General features: G+C 36.0%; 2 protein-coding genes across 4 annotated transcripts in view; one reads left to right on the forward strand and one right to left on the reverse strand.

The window, feature by feature from the left end:
* nsmaf (neutral sphingomyelinase (N-SMase) activation associated factor) overlaps positions 1–6916 on the forward strand; it is a 48814-nt gene extending 41898 nt beyond the window's left edge. For 2 of the 3 annotated variants that reach the window (XM_088919285.1, XM_088919286.1), the window contains exons 27-31: positions 398–481; positions 1351–1501; positions 4235–4337; positions 4802–4911; positions 5235–6916. In XM_088919285.1, coding sequence (XP_088775411.1) covers positions 398–481; positions 1351–1501; positions 4235–4337; positions 4802–4911; positions 5235–5329 — 543 coding nt within the window. In that variant the 3' untranslated portion in view covers positions 5330–6916. The remainder of the gene's footprint in view (positions 1–397; positions 482–1350; positions 1502–4234; positions 4338–4801; positions 4912–5234) is intronic. The other variant, XR_016091257.1, reaches the window with a different exon arrangement.
* A 301-nt stretch (positions 6917–7217) lies between these two features.
* Positions 7218–19048, reverse strand: sdcbp (syndecan binding protein (syntenin)). The gene is made up of 9 exons (XM_088918558.1): positions 18932–19048; positions 15121–15196; positions 14749–14833; positions 13276–13385; positions 12195–12356; positions 10038–10213; positions 9766–9937; positions 8216–8307; positions 7218–7942 (listed from the first exon to the last, which is right to left on the reverse strand). The coding sequence occupies exons 2-9, from the start codon at positions 15169–15171 to the stop codon at positions 7888–7890; spliced, it is 903 nt and encodes a 300-aa protein (XP_088774684.1). The 5' UTR covers positions 15172–15196; positions 18932–19048; the 3' UTR covers positions 7218–7887.
* Positions 19049–21343: the final 2295 nt, after the last annotated feature.

Here is a 21343-nt window from a genome sequence, read left to right on the forward strand (position 1 = left end):
CATTTATCATAATAAAACCTTTTTCCATACACTCCCAAACAATAAAATCCTTTAATGCAGTAGCTGCTCCGTTACATGAACTTAATAAGAAATTATATAACCGTAAACTACGTATAGTTTATCAAACGGTACTTGTTAACACTCAGCACTTACAGACAGATAGATTACTGTATATCCATTATTGCTGGAGATGAAGGCAGATAAAGTCTGTCTGTGCTTAAGGTTTTGCCAGTAAATGTGGACCCATGAGCTCAATATTATATGATGGTAGTGAGGCAATGCTTAAAATATCAGGTTATCAGATAAGTATATACTTCAGTTACATTTGTTATTTATGGTATATTGATCCTCACTGTGTCTGATGTGGTTAAGTAATGCATCTTGTTTTCTGTTTCAGGTATGGAAGTGTGTTCCTTCAGATTTCTCAAGCAATAAAAGGAGTCAGTTTGAGCTTTTGGCCGAACTAGAACACGATGCAGGTGTAAGTATGTTGTATATCAATGAATCAGAAATATACCATTGCTGAGAAAGATTATTTTTAAGTAGGACAGAACATCTCCTTCATTTGCCTGTTTTGGTTTGTGTTTTTAACTTGATTTGGCAACAGATTTGGCTGATTTAGAAAGATACAATCTTTCAGTTTTACAAAGGAGTCTGAAAAAACTGGAGCTCTAGTTGTTCATGCTAACTTAGATCTGATTTGGGTTGTTTTCCACTACTGTAAAACCACATATTGTATGATTCTAACATTTTCTAGTGTCTTCTTGTTAAAACAGGAAATGAAGTTTCTCTAAATTAGTTAGAACATGCAGCAGGAAATAAGTACAATTCTGTGCAATGAAATGAAAGATCAAACAATGTTTTCATTTTATTAATTTTCTTTGCAAATATGTTATTAAATGATCAAAGCTTTCATTTCTTACATTCATTTCATTTAATTTGCCATCTTCTTTTAAACTGAGGGGAGTATATTCATTGACATCTTATTGGCTACTGGTAGGCTGTGGCAAGAAACAGTCTTTAAATTGACCTGCTGTTCTTCAGTATTGTGACATCTTAATGTGTCAGTTCAGCATTGAACCAAAGTACATTGGTTTTATGGTATGGATCCAAAAACACAAAATGTGTTCTAGTTTTTATACTAGGCAAGTGCAGCTTTCATTTTGTTGTGTGTGTGCAGTGTTAGGGAGGCTTCGTGACGCACTTGTTTGTCCAGAGCTTAAATTCTTAACAGGCAGCTCAGTAGGCCTTAATAGTGCCATAGTATCTGAGCTATCACTTCACTTCACTCTTTCACACTTTATTTTGCAAAATTTAAATTGCATCACCTTTTGTTCTATCATATGTTAGGTAAACACAATAAACCTGAACCCTGCGGGTACGATGCTGGTATCTGGATCAAAAGAAGGCATTGTGAGCATATGGGATGCCACCAGCTTTGAGCTGCTACATCACGTGGTTTGTCACTCAGGAAAAATCAATGCTGTCTCTTTCAGCCCTGGTATGTTAGCATTTTGCATCTTACTTATTTTAAAGTTTGTTAAATTTTTTTTTTTTCTGCTGACAGTGAAAAGAGACTTTGTGTGTTTACCAATATACTGTAACTTTTCCCTTGGTTATAAGCTTAAAAAGGTCTGCAGTCATCTGTATGTCCACAATGAAAAAAAAAAAATCCCCTGGGCTAGAAACACACACATCTGCTTAGAAGCTCAAGAATGAACACATTCACTTTAAACTTTCACTACCCTTCATATAACTGTAATACATATTTTTTATGTACCTTAAATTAAACCTCACACTTTGCTGGTAGAAATAAAAAGAGTTATTTTATCAACGTGCTTAGTTTTTTGAAAGGTTAAACTGCAACATTGTCAGACACCAATCCACCTGACTTAGAAAAGTATTGTTTGTTGCAGTTCTTATCTTGGAATTTACTCTTAACCATGTTTCTTAAAATAAGAACTTATTAGAAAAGCCCACACTGGGATATAAATCTACAGCTAGCTTTCCAATGATGGCTTATCCTTTCCTGAAGTATAGTCTGCTTCTAAAACTACACGCTTTTGAAGCAAGAAATAATGTATAAAGGCACCAGGGTTCTACTTAGTCCTTATTTTCTCTTCATAGTAATTTTTAATTCACTTTTATGTTTGCATCGCTGAATAGAAAAGATCCATAGAATACAAATCAGCAAACGGTCTCTAAAGTGCAAAGGACAGCTTGGTATTATTGATCGGTTAGTTACTGTCTTTTTAATATCACTTTATTGGCCATATACAATTTCTTGTATTAGGAATTTGTCTTTTCACATACAGTACCCCAACTTGCTCTCCATGAGACACACAGACAGGGAGAGAAGCTTGGGGTCAGAGTGCAGGGTCTGCCATTTATACAGCGCCCCTGGAGCAGCTGGGGTTAAGGGCCTTGCTCAGGGGCCCAACGAAGTAGGATTCCTCTGCCGGCCACGGGATACAAACCGGCAACCTTCAAGCCACAGGCGCAGATCCTTAGCCACAGAGCCACCACACCGCCCTGTTTTTTAAAAATGCAATTGTTACTTTTTAACACCCAGAAATTGCCAGTTGTTTTAAGGCTTCACTCTCCAACAGAAGTTCCTACAGAGCCTTGAGTGTGAATGTAACAGTGAGAATGTACTTTTTGAAGACACCCAACTTTATAGCCTTTCACCTTATGACTGATAAGAAATTCCACAGAACCTGAGAAGAGAATTAATACTGATCAGAAGAGCAAGGCATTTTTACTAACATCACTGCAAGCTCCTGACAAGTAATAGTAGTCTGTTTGCTAATTGGAGTGCCTTGGCTGACGAATTCTCATTTCTGGTGGGGCCCTGTCTTTGCACAATTTCCAGTCGGGTCACCTAATGGCATTGACTCAAGATAACAACAAAAGTTTTCACAGTATAACCTGGGTGCTGATTGAAAACCTTTAAAGATTTAGCTGGGACCCCATTACAACTTCTTTCTTATTGAAATTATCCAAAGTTTTAATGAGCCCTTTTTTTCTGAAAAGCAGTTTCTCAGATTTGACCCTTTTATTCCTAATGTAGTAAAGACTAATTGGAACTTTCACTGTTGCACTCCAAAAATAAAAAAGGAAAAAAAGGGATGCTGAAGTAGGATTTGAAATTCAAGCACTGTGATTTTCTTGATGCATCTTTTCATAAATTATAGTTTTTTTAAAAAAATGTGGAGTTAAATTTACAACTTAATGTGTGTTTATCCTAAGTTAATTTATTGGGCACTTTCCTAGTGCAGAGAAGGACTGTCTGAATCCAGGCGTATTAATACACAATTATATTAGTTACAATTACAAAGTTAACCATACACAGATCAAGGCCAATAGTGAAAATAAAAAACGTTCTTCTCATCTTGTACTGTATATCATTATTTTTTTAGTTTTACTTATTGACTTTTAGTATATTGCATCTTTGAGCAATACAGCTGTTTCATATATTAATTTGCTGTTAAGGCAGCTTGATTTAGGTAAATATAGTTTACCACTATTTCCTTTCTTATCGCCCAAAGATCAGCTCAGCTTTGTACCATTACAAGAAATACTGTTGCTGATAAGAACTTCTTTTAAACTGTCTAATATCACATAATTCACAAACGTAATTGGCTGAGATTATGAGATATTTCTTCACAGCAATACAATGGTAGAATGCTGGTTTCTGTTGCAGTCCCAGTATTGCTCCTTTCTATATTACAACCTGAGAAATTCCATCACAGGATGAGATTAAACATTTGTTAAAACTATAATCACATCCCCTGACTCTTACAAACCAGTTTCATCCTTAACAGCGTTGTGGATTGTAAACTCCTTCTCCATGGGCAGCAGGCTGTCTCAGGGCTCTGATGAGATTTTTCAATACCAAATTCTAAATAAAAAAAAACAAATTGGTGGTCTACTATGTAAAATAACCTCATCTGAAGTTTTCCATAGTATGCAAAAGATTGCTCATGAAAGACATGATCTTTCAAAAATTCAGCAGATGTTATACTGCTGATAAGAGTTTAAGATCACAAATTAAAAAGACAGCAAATTTTGACAAAGTTAATTTTTAAGTGCTTATAGTGGGTTTTTTTATATCTCATCATGTGATGTGACTGTAGTTATAAAAAACCCTCTCTCAGTTTGAAAACCATGTTAATTTTTACATTCAGATTGAGGCCACAATATTTTAACACTTTACGCTTGTGTTTTGTTACAGACAGCAGGCATGTCCTCACCGCTGGAGAAGATAGAACTTTGAAAGTCATTGATGTGCAAACAGGCATGCTTATTTCGTCAGTGGTCTCAGAGGCACAGCAGAGGTGAAATTGTGTCATCGCCTTCAAAAATATATATCCAGGACATATCATTTATTTTTTAATCGAATGTTTTGGCATCCAGGAATTTATTGATTTGGAATATTATATTTCTACTTACGTTTTTAGTCCAAAAGAATAACTACATTATTTTAAAATCTTTCCAAGTTTTTAAATCTCGCTGTTATCAGATGTTAGCATGACTCAATTTTAAAAAATCAAGTGTGAACAAAACAACTTTGATCTTTTCAACACTTTGGCCTTCCTTCAAAACAGGCACACTCACTTGACGCTTTAAAAAAACAACGATCATCAAAACCTTCAAAGAAAACAACCAATCTTCTGCATGCCCTAGAGCTGTTTTTTGTGAAACTGGTTTTGTGTTTTTTGTGAAGTACAAATTTACTTCACTGTGTTAGCGATCCATGAGCTGTGGTGGCCTGACTCTTGTAAACTGGTGATCTTTACAGATGCTTCTGCTGGGATGGCAACACAGTTCTGTCTGGTAGCCAGACAGGAGAGCTCCTGGTATGGGACCTTATGAGTGGAAAAGTCACAAAGAAAATTCCTGGGCATTCAGGTATGAATCTGAATGAGTTCCCGAGACTGAGGATGGTGGTGACTGCCTTACGTTGACTGTGTGCTAATTTACCATGGAAGGAACTCACCACACTACTTGTTTTACATATCTAACAGAAATGTTTGTTAAGTCAAATGACATAACCTGGGGAGAAGGTGTAGAATCAATATTATTTATACATCACCAAAAACCTAAATTCAAATTTATATCTACATGAGTCTACACGGGTATTTTTTTAAAGTCTTAAAACACTTTATCTTCAGTGCTTTAGGTCTACCGTATGAATTGTTTTCCGTTGAATTTGTTTAAATGTTCTTCGGCAGGTGCTGTGACAGCGATGTGGATGAATGAGCAGTGCAGCAGTATTATAACTGGGTCTGAAGACAAGCAGATCATCTTCTGGAAACCACAATACTGATATGTTCCAAAGTGCCTTTACCTCTAATGTTCACAATTGCTCAAGACCTAACAGGAATGTCCAAGATTTAGAATTTCAACATAAGCAATTTTTTTTTCAAATGTACAAATCTATATAGAACTCTGTACTGTAGTTTCAGCAGTATATACTTTTCCACATATCTGTTCTACATGATACAAGTTTTCGATGTTCAGATATGATCACTCATAGAAGGAATAAGCAGTTGTCATGCACTGTTGATAAATCTTTTGCACTAAAATGCTTTGTCATGTCTATATATATTTGCATGTTGATGCATTTTTGGTAGATATTGTTCTGTGTCCTGTGTAATCTCTGTATATTACTGTTCTATACATGTTTTTTACCTTGCAATGTGCCTTGTTGCCTATAACATGACAGCTTTAGGGCCTTTTTGCTTTTTGAAAATGCTCAGCCATGAAGCAACCCCTTTTTTTCCAACTTAACTTTACTTAAACTACAATGAATAGTCTTGCTTACTGCTTCATGAAATGAAGCAGACATCAAATTTATATAACCGCACGAAAACTTATACGGTACACAATGTAATCATGAATACATTTTTCATGGTTTGTGAGGAATCAGTTAAGTCCTTTTGAGACAAAACAAAACAGTCCATAAAATGTATTATATAGTACAGTATATAGAAAGATATACAAAGATGACTTTCTCTTTGCCACTCTTAATCCTAACTTTAATACATTTTGCATTCATTTGAATTTTGCCTACTGTTTTGTACAGCATGCAGACATCTCAATTCAAGTTGCAGTCAATTTCAATTACCTGTATACAGTGGTTATCCATGAGAATACAAAAAACATTACAGGGATGTTGTGTAATCTGCACACTGCATACTGCATGCGTTGTTTAAATGTATGTTGCATTGGAGAATAAGATAAAACCTTAGTCATTTCTGGTTTCAAAACAGAATCTGTGGGGTGGTTGAGATTTTATGAGCGTGTCCAAGTCTTTCTCTGACAATCCTATCATTTTAAGGAAATGTGCTTCTTTCACACACTACAGTGGTTATGAGTATCCCCTGTGTGGTATACTACTGACATTCAACCTATATGTATTTTACTGTATAAGAAGCTACCAGTGTATTTTAGATATTATTTTTTGCATTTGTAGCTAGATACTTTCGGTGGACCACCTCTTACACATTTAGTTCAGGTATTACATTTTAAAAATATACATATGTTTTTTTTTTTTTAGTATGACCATGCTGTTGTCTTAAGTGAAGTAAAATGCACAATTATTCTTTTAATTCTATGCAGATTGTTTTAACTGTTAGTAATCTGCCTTTTGGCTTCAGGAAGCAATATAAAGCAATGATGTGTACAAACCTGGGAAATATACTGGATACAGCTGTCTCTCTGGGGAAACAGTATTTGATTAGCACAGTTTTGAACTTCTGCTTGAATTACCTCATGAATGTAAATGTTTATATGAAGAGTATTTAAGTCCCAATGTTTTAATGCTACCATTACATACAATGGGGACAACATTTGGTTCCTTATGATTATGCCCTGTTATTCCAAATAAAATAGTTCACATAGAAAAAAAAAAGATATTGCTATTTTTTCCCCTATTTGTAACCAATGTTTTTTCAATGTTTAAGGGTCTTTAAAACATAAAACGCAAGAGAAACACAGGACTCGGATACTGTATATTCCTTGTCAACAAAACTATCCTTGGCAGTTACAGAATTCTTTAGTTACTGTACCTGCTGTAATTGAAAGATACACATGTATAAAACATTCTTTGCTACAGTACTGTGTTTGAAGAGAACAGACTACAGACTACGAGGTAACATGAATAAATGATCTTTCAAGACCAGAATTATTTAAAAAACACCACAGCTTGATAATATTATGAATGCGAAAAGTTTATAAAGTACATCCATTCAAACAAATATTCTCCAATAATTTATTTAACATGGACATTTGTTTCTTTTTAATGCAACAAAACTAAAATGTAGAGTACAACTTAAAAATATATATTGCCCCCCACACACACAGGTAAAATACCTTAAAAGGAAAAGCAACAAACCCCACATTAGTTCTACACAGAAGTGAATAATAATTTTTCTGAAAATAAATTAACATTGAAGCCCATAATTACGAGCTTGGTAAAACAGACATCTAAAATTAAAGCTTAACAATACATGAACAAAATAACTTCTGTGAAGTCTTGCAATAAAACACAACATCCATTGCTTCATGCAGACAAGTTTCTGTATAAATACAGAACAAAAGTCTGAGACAGAATTCTGTAAACAGGCCAAATGATCTGAACTTTTGTTTCATCTCAGTAGTGTGAGACATATACAGTACTGTATGTGTGAATGCATGTTGCAAAACAACTGCTTTATGTAGAGGCTGCTAAATGGTACTTTCTTGTCCTGAGTACCACCATGGCTTATACAGTATACAGCAGTGATTTGTGAGCTGTATCTAAGTAGAAAGCACCAGAGAAGGCCAGCTGAAGTACAGAAAAACACATATTTTCTTAATCATTTCTGCGTCCCGTGCCAAGCCTTAGACCTCTGGAATAGCATGATCCATTAGGCTCTTCACAATGTTGGATGACATCCTGTTATGAAAACCACACATAAATAATGCATTTAACATACTTAATGTAATGTACTGTACAAGCTAGCAAGGTACATGTATTACTAATTTACTACTACACACTAGATAATGATTATAATAATAATAATGTATCACTTTATATCTTCCAAGTTACCCCTACAATAAAAATATTTAGAACTCATTTTACAGTTGACTCCTAAACTAAAGTATTCAGAAATTAATGAATATTTGGGATGGTTTTAGGCATATGGTTTTAGTATTCAAGAATACTTACTTCTTTGTCATATGCTCAAAGATGAATGATGGCATAACAGTTATTGTTATTACACTTCCAGCTGAATTCAGTACATCCGAGATCTGAGAATCCTATTGAAAGTTAAAATAAAGACTTAATAGCACATTTGTAATTCCAAAAATATCTCTCAAAACTGTCCCCAGCACTGGTCTGATTTGACAAAACAAAGACTATTCAGGTCAATTTATTGCTAGTTTTAAATGAAACAAGTAAAGCTATTTCCTAGAGTAGGATGATGTAAATTCTGCTTCCCAAAATCCTAATCATCAAAATGACTCACTAAATGTTCTTCACAGAGTGTATATGACTGCTCAAACTCAATATCAGATGAAACCTGTTCCTAGTCACCTGTACACAATGTTCAGTGGGCACAGTCGGCATCTTTGTTTTAGTTTTTAACTTCTGAAAACAGGTGTCTTACCCTTTTCTCATTTTTCTTAAAAAGCAACATTCCCTGTTCTCACCTGATGACTCTGATCTTGTCGTCCTCCAGATTCAGAAGCGCATCTGCTTGGTCTGACCCAACGGGTCATATTGGGTGGTCTGACCAGAGCTAAAAAGATGCCTTTGCATTCCCTCTCCTGGCTTCACTGGGTCCTGGCCCAACTTGATATAATTTATATGGGGCTCTGAAATGTGTGCTGTTGTTGACACAGTAAAGCTCTTCTCCCTTGGCTGGGAATCCATGTCGTGTGTGATGCGGTAAGTACAATTAGGGATGACGGGGGGTGGATGAGGTCGCTTTTGTGGGATGAGGAAAATATTTTTCGGTTTCTGTTGTACAGATAATTTGCTCACAGAACAAAGATGAGCTGAATCAGATCAGCTCGAGTCGACCTGTGGGCTTTAACCTTCCTTACTTATAAAACACACTTTCAGTGAATAACCTACCTGTAAATATTCACTGTTTTAAGATTATTTTCAACTGAAATGGTACGTTATACTTTACCATTCATTGAAATGCATAGTTCCTTGTGCAGGCTAATGATAGAAGCTGTGAATATTTTTCTTCTCTGTTTTAACTAAAGGATTATTCTAAACAACCTTAGAAAATGAGAAAGGGAGACTTAAGCAGCAGCTTACTGTACCTTAAGCTTCCTTTCTTCTGTGCTCCACTATACAGCAGAGGAGCACCCAGAAGTCAACTAGTGTGTCAAGGTGTTCCACATTTTTAAAAACCTTACTGTAAAAGTGCCTTTAAAAAAGAGCAGTTAATCTCTAGCCTATGGTCTGAGTGGATGCCTGCATCACAACTGAGTTCTAGCACCTACTCTGACATTTAGAGGATGCTAAGGTCTTAATCTTCCCCAGGCTGGTGCTGAGGACACAGTGGTATGCCAGGTCAGTCTGAACCATTGAGGAATATTCCAGATTGGTGGATATAAAAGGGGAACACGTCCTTGCATTTCTAAATTACAAAACACATATACCAAGGGATTGTCTGTTATATCTGAATGTAATCCTCCAAACAAGTTTGTATTACCCATCTATTTTTTCAACCAAGCTGAAAAATTTACTATTCTAATTACCTTTAATCCAATGACATTCTGGCCATTCACCTCACAAATGTGGTGCTCAGTGAGAAGCCCATTTCGAGCTGCAGAGCTGTCCTTTACAATGAAGGTTATCTTTCCCTTCTTGAAAACAAAGCCCACTTGTCCATTACTGTCCTTATGCATAGTGATGGTTCGCTCAAATGGTCTGTCAGGGAGAGAAATGGAAGCAGAGTGAGGCACATGTATCAATATTTAAGCAGAGTAATTGTTTTTGCACATGAATAATTTAAAAATGGGAACATTACCTATCCCGGACAATGAACACTATCCTTTCAGCAGCAGCATTCTTGAGCGCTTTGTGAGCTTTGTCCATGTTCCAGCCAGCACAGTTCTCTCCATTGATCTGAAGCACTTGGTCCCCAAATCGCAAGCCACCCAGGGCAGCCGGAGTGTTCGCTTGCACCAGCTGAACAAACACACCCTGCACAACATTGAACAGCCGGCTTTATAACCTCCAGGGGTCAATGACATGTCACATTCATCAAGTTAACATGCATGTACTGTATGTAAGCTCTGAGTTTGAAGAATTTGAAGAATTGTTGCTTACTACAGCTCTATAAAAGCATTGCCTTTTAATAAAACTTAATAAGAAAAGAACAGGGTTTCGCAGATGGATTTTAAAGGGGAACTACAACTCTGTTTTTATATTTCAGGCTTACAAAGAATCGGCATTGATGAGTGCATTTCAAACAACAATGAAAGTAAAATGTACACAGTAACATGTAAAACCTCCAGTTTACATCATAAAATAGCCCAAATTTCCAGGTATGTGTAGCACCATATTGCCATCATTGTGTGTAATTCAGAACAAAACAAAACATCCGGTGACATGAAATGGCCCTAATACATCGTAAAGAAGCAGGCTTGTGAATACATCTCTTTTAATCTAACAGAAATATTGCTTGACTTCAAGGCCGTTTTGCCGACAAAAGCTACTTGTTATCTCTGCAGGAAAATGTCTGCTGTACAGCCTGTACTTATTCACTCATATATTAGCATTATATTAGTCAGTACAGTGACTAGTGAGCAGGAAGGGCCACTTCCTGTCACAATTCTCAGAAACCCTCGCCCCTCTCCCATGGTGAGTCCAACAGTTTGCAACATCATGGTGACCATACTGCACTTCCACAGTTTTCATGATTTTGTACTTAATTCAGTATTTGTAAAATTTTGCGATACTGTCAATTAATTTATTTTGTTACTGAGTTTAAATAACAAATCTGAGAAACTGGGACTAGTGCTCCCCTTTTTACACATTGTAAACCTAATAGTTTGTAAGAATTTTACAAAACACAATTAGATCTTTTTATGCTTCGTAATCCTACATTTTGCCAATTTTAGCATTAAACAAATTTAAATCAAATTAATCCATCATACAGCTGAAGAACGTTTGTAAACATTGCATACAGCAGAAATTGTTGGATTATTTTGTGACATGGCCCTTATTGGATTTTTGGCAGGGCTTTGTGGTAAGCATTCAGACTCTTTCATAACAGAGCTTCCACTCTGGTTCCTAAATATCTTTCAGCTACATTAGCTGTGTGTTTGGAAACTTATCTTGCTGTGAAGATTAAATTACAAAAACTGGAAATAACCCAAAGTTTCATACTGAATATATTAAATTAAATTTCCTTTCACTAAGATAATTTATTATTTATTACTGATATAGTTATAACAATCCATAGCATCATTATTACTGTTTCAGAAACATCAATCAAAGCGATGGGAAACAGAACATACACCCTGTACTCCAAAGTGATACTGTAGATGCTGTCCACTATACAGCACACATCAGGTCATCTGGCTAAACAGAGATCCTATATTATCTATTTTATCTATTAGATATATTATCTATTAGATAAAAGCATACTATGGTAAAGGAAGTCTTATTTTCCACCTAAACAAAGGAGTGAATTGATCCATTGATATACATCTAAACATACATTAAAAAGTAGTTTAAGTAAAAATAATTAACAAACTATTAAGAGTTATTGTAGTCATTTTAAATTGTACTGTACAAGTTCCTTTATAGCACTTGCATTTATTTTCAGATATATTATTTGTATATCTTAATGGGCTATATGATGCATATTTATAATATATGATGGATCAATTGTTGGACTAATGGATGGCTGATAGCATCTAATAGATGGCCGAGAAATCATGATTCCAGAGTAGATTCTGAGAAATCAGACAAAGTATTATCATTATTATAAAATACTTCTGAAACATTTTACTAGAAAAAACACTTAATATCTATAAAATAATTCTGACCATAAGAGTCAGCATTCATTTGTAAAAAAACATTATAGGAGGAAGTAACTACACTTTAAATAAAATAGGTGCAAAGTAGGTTAAGTAGGTATTTAATTAAATATGACCTTTTTATATGTTTTACCTACATTATCCACAGATTTCAGACGTAACCCTATTTTTCCCTCTGCATCTTTACATAAGATCACTTCCCGGATTCCCTGTTTGATTTCGGCTCTGCGTATTCCAATATTACTTCCTGTAATCGGTGCAGTCATGTAATTCACTGCAGATGGTCTGGCTGCTATTTGCTTCAGGGAAAAAAGAAGAAGCTTCATTAAAACAGAAACAGTAAATCATTTATACATTCATTAAATGTCATTACAACATATTTCAGGTCATGTGTAAACACTTTGATGGGATATACAATAAATGCTGGTTCCATTGCATAGCTTCTAAAGCTTCTAAAATGTATTTTCACAAATGAGACAAGCTTGTTGACAGAATTATGATTTCAATTCAAATGTCATTTTATGAGGTACTATATTGGAAATATACGCAACCTTTGTTGTGTCACTCTAGGTGAATGATGATAAGAATTTTATGAAAGTTTTTCTACTGTGCTGCTTGAAACATACAGCCCTTTTACTAGAACAACAGTTTATTGTGCATGATGAACCAGTAACTTCAAATCATTCCAATTTCTAAACTCGCAAATCACATTAGTTTTGATGTTGTGCATCTCTGCTCAAAGGGATTTTTAGTATCTAAATATCATTCCTCAGAGTGAGATCCTGGCAAGCTCCTGAACAGGTGGATACTTATAGGAAAGCCATGCCTCTCAGAATACCTGGCTGAATCATTAAAACCAAACAATATGCCTCATGCACTGTAAACACTGAGCATTACTTGATAATTCAACAGCTTATTTGATTCTTTTTATACTAACACATGTAATCAGTTAGGTTCCCTGTTGGCGGATGTTAATATATTTAGGTCTGGATTCACTTAAAATGTCAACCTATTACAAGTTCCAAGTGCAAATGCACTTTTTCACAGTACACCTTTATCTGACTGCTGAAGCTTCCCCCTACACAATGGAAACCTGTTAAGGATTAACTACTGATTTGTAATTTGTGATGTGAATGATTTCATTTAATAGGGATCTTTATCAGTGCACAGTAATGTACAGCACAAAGTAACACTACAAATTCGAAAGCAGACACATACCGCAGAACTAACTTCAGAGGGAACCACTGAAAGCTTCTGGCACAGGGCATCATCACTGAGATTAAGGCCCATGAATTCTGAGAGTTCCGGATATAGCTTTGGATAAAGCCCTGGAGCAAAATAAATAATGATATTAAAGTATCTTAATGGGACATGTATTGCAACATCAATACAGACTTTTCACAATACCTACAGTATAAAGATACACTATAAATCATTTGGAACTTTCACAGTCTAACTCTCAAGCACATTAGAGAGTAATTCACACAAAAGACTTGCAATTATTTTATCCCTCAAATGTGGGCGGACATCTGTTTTCCCAGGCATTCCAAACAGTCAACTTTTTACACTACTCCAGCTGGGGAAAAACCAACCTAAAATGTATAACACATGAGCAAAGCTACAAAAAATGCAACATTTAGCTAAACATCGAAGTTTTCTGTGACCTTCATGACATTTTTCTTTATCTTTTGGCAAATGTAACAGCACAGTGAGTAAAAGGTTTTGAGAATGTGTAACCTTTCGCATTCCCTTCATGTGATTCATGTTCTAGGAAAAATTAATCTTTTAAATATTAACAAATAATTTATATTGAGATGATAAGGTAATTACAACTGTTTTAACTGGTGATCTAAATCTTAATACACGGTAAAATACTGACATAGCAAGCAATAATGTGGATTTAATAATAATAATTGCTTACACTTATATACAGTAGCCTTTTTCTGGACACTCCACTCAAAGTGCTTTACAGGTAATGGGGACTCCCCTCCACCACCAATGTGCAGCCCCACCTGGATGATGTGACGGCAGCCATAGTGCACCAGAACGCTCACCACACGCTATTAGTGGGGAGAACAGAGTAATGAAGCCAATTCATAGATGGGGATGATTAGGAGGCCATAATTGGTAAGGGCCAATGGGAAATTTGGCCAGGACGCCGGGGTTACACCCCTACTCTTTTCGTGAAACGCCCTGGGATTTTTAATGACCACAGAGTCAGGACCTTGGTTTTACGTCTCATCTGAAGGACAGCCCCTTTGTACGGTATAGTGTCCCTGTCAATGTACTGGGGCATTAGGACCCACATAGACCGCAGGGTGAGCCTCCCCTGCTGGCCCCACTAACACCTCTTCCAGCAGCAACCTTAGTTTTTCCCAGGAGGTCTCCCATCCAGGTACTAACCAGGCTCACACCTGCTGAGCTTCAGTGAGTTGCCAGCTGTGAGCTGCAGGGTGATATGGCTGCTGGCCTTACTGGCCTTACTGGCCTTACTTACCTTACTTACATAAATCCAAACTACAGTATATAAGAAGGCTGGGATAATCTCCAGCATAAATAAATGGTTCTGTAATTTGAATGCTGAGAACAAATGTTTTGCTAAGCCTGTATAATCACCATGCCCCACAGTAAAAATACATACAGTATGTGTAACACTATTTGCTTATATGCACAGACCACGTCATGTCTTACCATTGTCCACATCAGTCGAATTCAAATCAGATGTTTCTGGCAATGCTGGAGGCAATGATGATCTGGCTGCAAATGAACTTTGAGCCTAGAAAAGGCAATTAAAAAAGACCATGACAAAAATTATCTCGATAAAGTGAGATACTGAAATATTCAACATGAATGTTACAGGTTTTCTGACACCTCCGGTTTAAAACTAAAAAATATTGTGAGGCACTGCATATTGTGAGTTTTTGTCCTTCTGTTCAAGGCAATGTGTACCTATGTGTAAGGCATAGTGTATACTGTACAACTCATCATCAGTTCATTTACCCATACTGTATAAAACACAACATGACCATCTACTGTATTTTAAGGCAATTCACAAAAACTCACCTGCATGAATTTATCAACCTTCATGTCTTCCAATGATGGGTACAGAGACATTGTTCACTTGTTTCTAATTAATTGCCTTCAAAACAGATTTAGAAGAGATAAGGTCAGTATTATGGAAGACTGAAAAGTTTTAATTTTTCAGTTCATTTAAAAACATACAGTATTTAAAAATTGCACTTTTTACTTCTTTCTATAGTGAGAATACAGAGAGGCCATAGTGAGAATTTTTTTACACATTTCTTACACATTCCCAATGGCACCTTAAGGAGAAGGTAGAACAGTAATTACAATATGCAATTCCAATCTGCCAGGAAACACAAACTACTGTATAACTTAATGTTGAAAGAAAACAATCAGCACAGGGTTTTTAAATTGTCCTTAATTCACTGAAGACATGAACACAGAATAAAACGTTAATGTACACCATAAATAAAGTACAATCCAGTAGTGCTAACCAAACAATGTTGGGCCTATTACACGTTGGTCAGATTAATGTACAGTACTGCTTTAACTGAGGAATTTTATCAAACTGTATCTTACAGTACACCATAGATAAAGTACAATCCAGTAATGATATACTACATAGGCCACTAACCACACAATGGTGGACTTATTACACCTAGAACAGATTAATGTACAGAACTGCTTTTAATGTGGAATTTTGTCAAACTGTATCTTACACGAGTGGTAAAACAGTTTTGCATTGCAAGAGATAGCATTTAAAATGTTATCTCTCACAATCTTCAGTGCCCACAATGTTCAAATGTTCGTGGATTAATTTCATCATTTGTTCCTAGACTGTGTAGTTGACATAAATAAAAAGTTATTGTAAACCTCTTACAGAGTTCATTCTTACAATGTATATCTGTGGCATTCATCTCTCTGAAGTAAAGGTGAAAACTTTGCCATTGTTTTGACTAAATAGGTGAATTAGAAGCTATAACTTAACGCCTTATTATTAAATCACTAGTCGAGTTGTAAAGTATTGTAGTTAGAGAACACAGTAATACAAACCAACACTATTTACCCTCAACTATTAAAATGCTACTGTATTTAGCAGTACTGTATGGCTATTTACAATACAGGGTGTTTCTCATACAATTATCTTGAAGCTTAAAAACCTGCATAAAGTAATTACAGGGTCAGATGTCAAAATCAAGGCAGGTTTACAATATACAGTACAGTGTATCTAAGCAGTGAACTAGAACTTCAGAGTTATAATTTTTTAGTTGATATCTTTCTTAGTTTTTCCTAAATTAAACCAATACTCCTTTGTCTTCTGTCTGAATCCTTCCAAATCCAAATGTCAGATGCACTAGTATGAGCGTAGTGAGCCAACTTCTCCATACAGTAACTGATCATTTCTCAGTACAATAAGTGCCATCTTATTTCATTACAGGAAGAACCTATTTTGACCATACATGAGCCCAGTGAGCTGACTTAGCAGCAAAGATCTTAACCCTGTTTCTGTAGAAGTGAGCACACAGAGAGTGAACACATTTGGTACACCTGTTCATCCAGACTGGAGAAATCAGGGAACAGCTGTGTCTTACAGTGGCTACCTGAACCCAGGACTTTCTATTAAGGTATCTAAACCAGTCACTGCTATTCTGTAGTGCTTCCTGAACAGGAACTGTAACCAAACTCTTTTAGTCATTTTGTTAGTTTATATTTTAAAACCGACTTACTAAGGTATGGTATGGATCTCAAGTGTGGACATTTGGAGATTAATTGATCCCAGTGTACTCACGTGCAGTTCTTTAGATTGGTTATCATTGTTAACAGGAAGAACCGTGAGTTTCTCACTAAGATCATATTACTAACATATGAAATCAAACAAATGGACATAGTAATTTTAAAATATAGATACAGCAAAAATATATATTACAAAAAAACTCAAATTATCAAGTTGTAACTAATAAGTAGAAAGCATAGGTTTGTACAGTAGGTGAAGCATCCTCATTCCCAAAACATTTAGGTCAATTAGCATCAAATTTAATCTGAGTTAAGGTACTGTACTATCTATGAGCTCTGAGCTTCCAACTCTAGCTTTTGTTTGTTGACATAACGTATTCTTGTTATCGGGTTGGAATAAGAATTGATAATAAGAAAGAATTGTATAGCTTCATGATGTTATATGTTAGCTCAATACTGTGCTTGTGAAATAGGTTTGTCAAAAGCTATTTATTAATGACAAAGACATTTATTAAATAAAATAAACAAGACACACTCAAAAAGTTCCAGAGCCCAAAATACTGCATTTAACCCTCTGCATTTGATTACGTGCATTGACACATACAGTATGTCATATCACACTCGGAAGTAGAAAAAGGTTCTCTCTCATTTTCTTAGTACTCAATAAATAAATAATCCTCCACAGCTATGCTCATACAATTAGGTGCATTAGCGTATTTAAGAAAACATCTCATTTCCCTACATTTAAGCCATGTCCCTTCAGTGTCCTGTATGTTACTAGGTTATTTTGCATGAGAAAGGACTCCAAAGTTGTCCACAGGAATTTTCCTTTGCTCAAAGGGACAAATGCAAAATCTCAAACTGCACATCTACACCCAGAACATGAAAATACATTTTTACATAAAATGTAACACTTACGGTGCTGTTGTCTGTCATATGACTTAAGTTATTTTTCAGCTTAGGCCATGTCCTTGATGCCAGAGAAAGTTCCAAAACCTAACAGCCTAGGATACAAACTTAGCAAAACTCCTACATGTAAAATGAAATTAACAACAAGGCACTGACTAGAAAAAGATTCCATTTCAGCTAATGGCACAATTTGTTTTCTCTATACTTTTGGTGTTTAAATTAATGTACTGTACTGTAAATGAATTTATGTAATCTAATGTTCTCATTAGTAACCAATATTCACATTAATAAGGGCTTAAGTGACCACATGTTATTTCAGGTAACATGGGCACCAATACTGCTCTTCCTCATGTTTAATTTACCCAAGTGATATTAATGTCCTAGGGACAAATCTAAACAATATTATCAAAGAACAGTTAAGTATATCAAGATAAGAGTAAACAAACAATCTGTGTGTTAGCCATAGTGTATTTTACTGGGCACTGTTTTTTAAGCATTTATTCCAAACTTACACTGACCACATTTTCGAGAGCAAGATCCCTGAACGAAATTCATGTTAGCTTTTAATTTATTATCATGTTAATTGGAAAAAAATTAAACACACTTTTCGAATGTAAGTATAAATACAGGTTACTAATTACTGTAACTATAGTATACTGTTTCAAAAGATAAATATGTAGCACACTGGAGGCATGTTATTAAGGCCTTTAACCTCACATTACGTTTCAGCAGATGTGTATTGGGGGGAAAAGTCTAACATCACCAAGAACCAAAATACTGCATACGTGTGTACAGTCTCTGGATAGGCAATATTACCATATGAATGAAGTATTGATTTATAGTGAAAGTTAAATGTCGACAAAATGTAAACACAGGGAATATTCTAGTTTATTTTGGTGAGAGGACGTCAACTGTATGAGCGAATGAACGGATTTACAGTATTTGTAATTTTCCGAACACTATGGTTATCCATTATACAGCGCGTCACATCTATATAGCTATATATTGCATACGGGATCATTTTTCTTTTCCATCATTCTGTTCTTCTGTGCGTTTACTGTACATATGCAGTGCTCTAAACCCACGGACACCGTTATTCATTTGGCCGAAGTTCATTCATGGGCAAAAAAATTAAAGTGTTTTTTTTTAAACCACTGCAATTCTATCTGGTGGCCCAATTTGTAACAAAATAACATTGTGCACTCACCTACTGTAATTGTGGATGCGAATCGTATGTTAAATTTTTATCTGCCTCCTGGTACCCCTTAGAACATACAACACCAGTGATATCAGCCTCTCTTTCCGGTCACACTGGAAGGACTACGTGCACATTTAAAAAGGGGGTCCTCACAGCCGATGCGCAGAATCCTGCGACCTTGCAGAGCCCCGGCTTAGTGGATCAGTCTCCCGGTATCAGCAATGACACTTTACCCCATGATGTGCGCTCGGTTAATCAACGTGACGAATATGTTAATTGGATCATTTTTCAGATCCTAGGCGTTTATCTTGATTCTATAACCCTCTTCTTCCGTTATGCTAAATCTTTAATATTATTTGTACCTGCCATACAAAAACCGCAGTATGATGTTTCAGGTGTATTAAGTTCGTTCAACGAAAATGAAAATGTTGATGAAGTAGATGTGTATACAAATGCGGGAAATACAATTTAGCCAGCCCAGTGCACTGGCATAATAGCCTTAGAATTATACAAGTATTTTCTCTGAACAGATACTTGTGAAAAAACAAAACAATCCAAGTAACGATATTCCAAAAATCGGTATTCCTCTAAATACGCCTACAGTTTTACTTAATGTGAAAAGAAAATAATGACTTCCTTGTCTTTTTCCTGTATGATGTTCTGTAGTTTCTAGCCCGTACTTCACCTATGAACAATGACTTAAAGTCACATGTACTAAATAGACGCACATGCATCTCAGTAGTGTTGAAGGTATGTTGGGCTCTGAACGTAACCAATAAATAAAAAATGCCTTTGATTTTAGTTATATTGAAGTCAGTAACGTAAAACGCAGGCTTAGTTTTTATATGAGGTCTGCTATTTAAAATAGTAAGTCTTGGAATCTAAGATTGAACAAGCCGGCAAAAAAAAATAGATTTAAGTTAAAATGAAGTTGTTAAAATATTTGAAAATGTGTTTCCACTTTTAGCTCCCTCTTACAGCAATTGGAAATAAACCATGCACACTACAAAACTTTAATCTGTGATATAGTAATACTAATAATGTTTTTATAGTACTTTCCAAAGGTCCCAAAGCACTTAACATACTGTATAGAAAAAAAAGAAACTAATTTCATCCACCACTGCACATTCTATAGGTTAGATGGCGCACTGTGTGGTCGTCTGCAAAGTTTTTCTGGGTAGTCAGTGGTCGGATCCTGTTGGAGAGGACGGTAGGCAGAAGTATCGGTTAATTGTCTGGAGGCTGTGTGGTGGTTATTACTGCAGCAGCTCCACTATACAGCACATCATATCAGTTAAAAGGGAAGATCCTCCAATTTAATTAGGGAGGAAGTAGCTGACCGTACAAACCCTGAGAAGTTATCCTACAGCGCAATGCCCCCTGTCACCATACTACAGGTTTAAACTGGAAATTCTAGTCCAGAGGGCTGCCACTTCTGCTTTACAAAGGAGCAATCTGGTTTCCCATCCTAGTAACTATGGCAGTGCCCTGCCAGATTATGGCAGGAGATAAAAAGTCCTAGTGTACATGAGTTTTGAATTTTTTTTTCTCCTGTGACACCAGGACACTGCCATATTGTACAGGCCAGACGAAAGCCTGCTGCTTGCTTGAGATCTGGTTTCGTGGTGCTGTATCAAAAAACGGATAAATAATGAGAGAGAGAGAAAAAAAAGTTATGGAAATAAGACTTGTGGATGCTCTTGAAACAGCCTTTAGGGTTTTAGGTCATTTTCAAATTCTCTGTGGTTCTAATTATTAATATGGCAGTACCTTATTTGATCTTCTCAAGGTCTCAAGGTAGACTTTGGGACTGAAAGGGACACTGTACTCCTAATTTCGCAGACCGGTTATTAAATCTCGGTAACAAACTATATTCGTTCACCATATAGAAAAATGTTACAAATTAAGCACAAAATCGTGAACTTTGTGAAAGTCCTGTAAGTCGCCGTGTTGTTGTTGCAAACCCCCGGTCTCGCCACGGGCGAGAGCAAGAGTTCACATGAATTCTGACACGATGTGCTTCCTGCTCGCTAGTCACTGCAATGGCTAATGCGATGCGACGTATGAGCGAAGTACAGGTTGCGCAATAGATATTTCACCACAGAAATCCAGCATGATCTGCATGCGGAGATTACAAATAAGTTCCATTTATCTGCAAAACTGTCTCGCAGTCGAGGGCAATAATTATATCGGATTAAAAGAGTTTGTAAACAAACATAAACTTGTTTGTTTACAATGTAATGAGGCTGCAACACATCACCGGCTTTTTTGTTGCCTCGTTTTGAATCACAGACTACTGTATAGCGCTGCGCACACCTGAAAATTTCATCTATGTCGTGATGGACATTGGAGGCTTGACAAGTTACAAGTAGAATGTGCACATTTTACTTTCATTGTGGTTTGAAATGCACTCCTCAGTGC

Source organism: Atractosteus spatula, chromosome 6 (genome assembly GCF_055471065.1).
Source record: "Atractosteus spatula isolate fAtrSpa1 chromosome 6, fAtrSpa1.hap1, whole genome shotgun sequence".
NCBI classification, from domain to species: Eukaryota; Metazoa; Chordata; class Actinopteri; order Semionotiformes; family Lepisosteidae; genus Atractosteus; species Atractosteus spatula.

Coding starts and splice junctions, on each gene's coding strand:
- sdcbp (XM_088918558.1), bottom strand. CDS start 15,171: ATGTCTCTGTACCCATCATTGGAAGACATGAAGGTTGATAAATTCATG. Junction 14,834..15,120: donor AGGTTGATAAATTCATGCAG/GTGAGTTTTTGT, acceptor TGCCTTTTCTAG/GCTCAAAGTTCATTTGCAGC. Junction 7,943..8,215: donor TTTGAGCATATGACAAAGAA/GTAAGTATTCTT, acceptor TTTTCATAACAG/GATGTCATCCAACATTGTGA.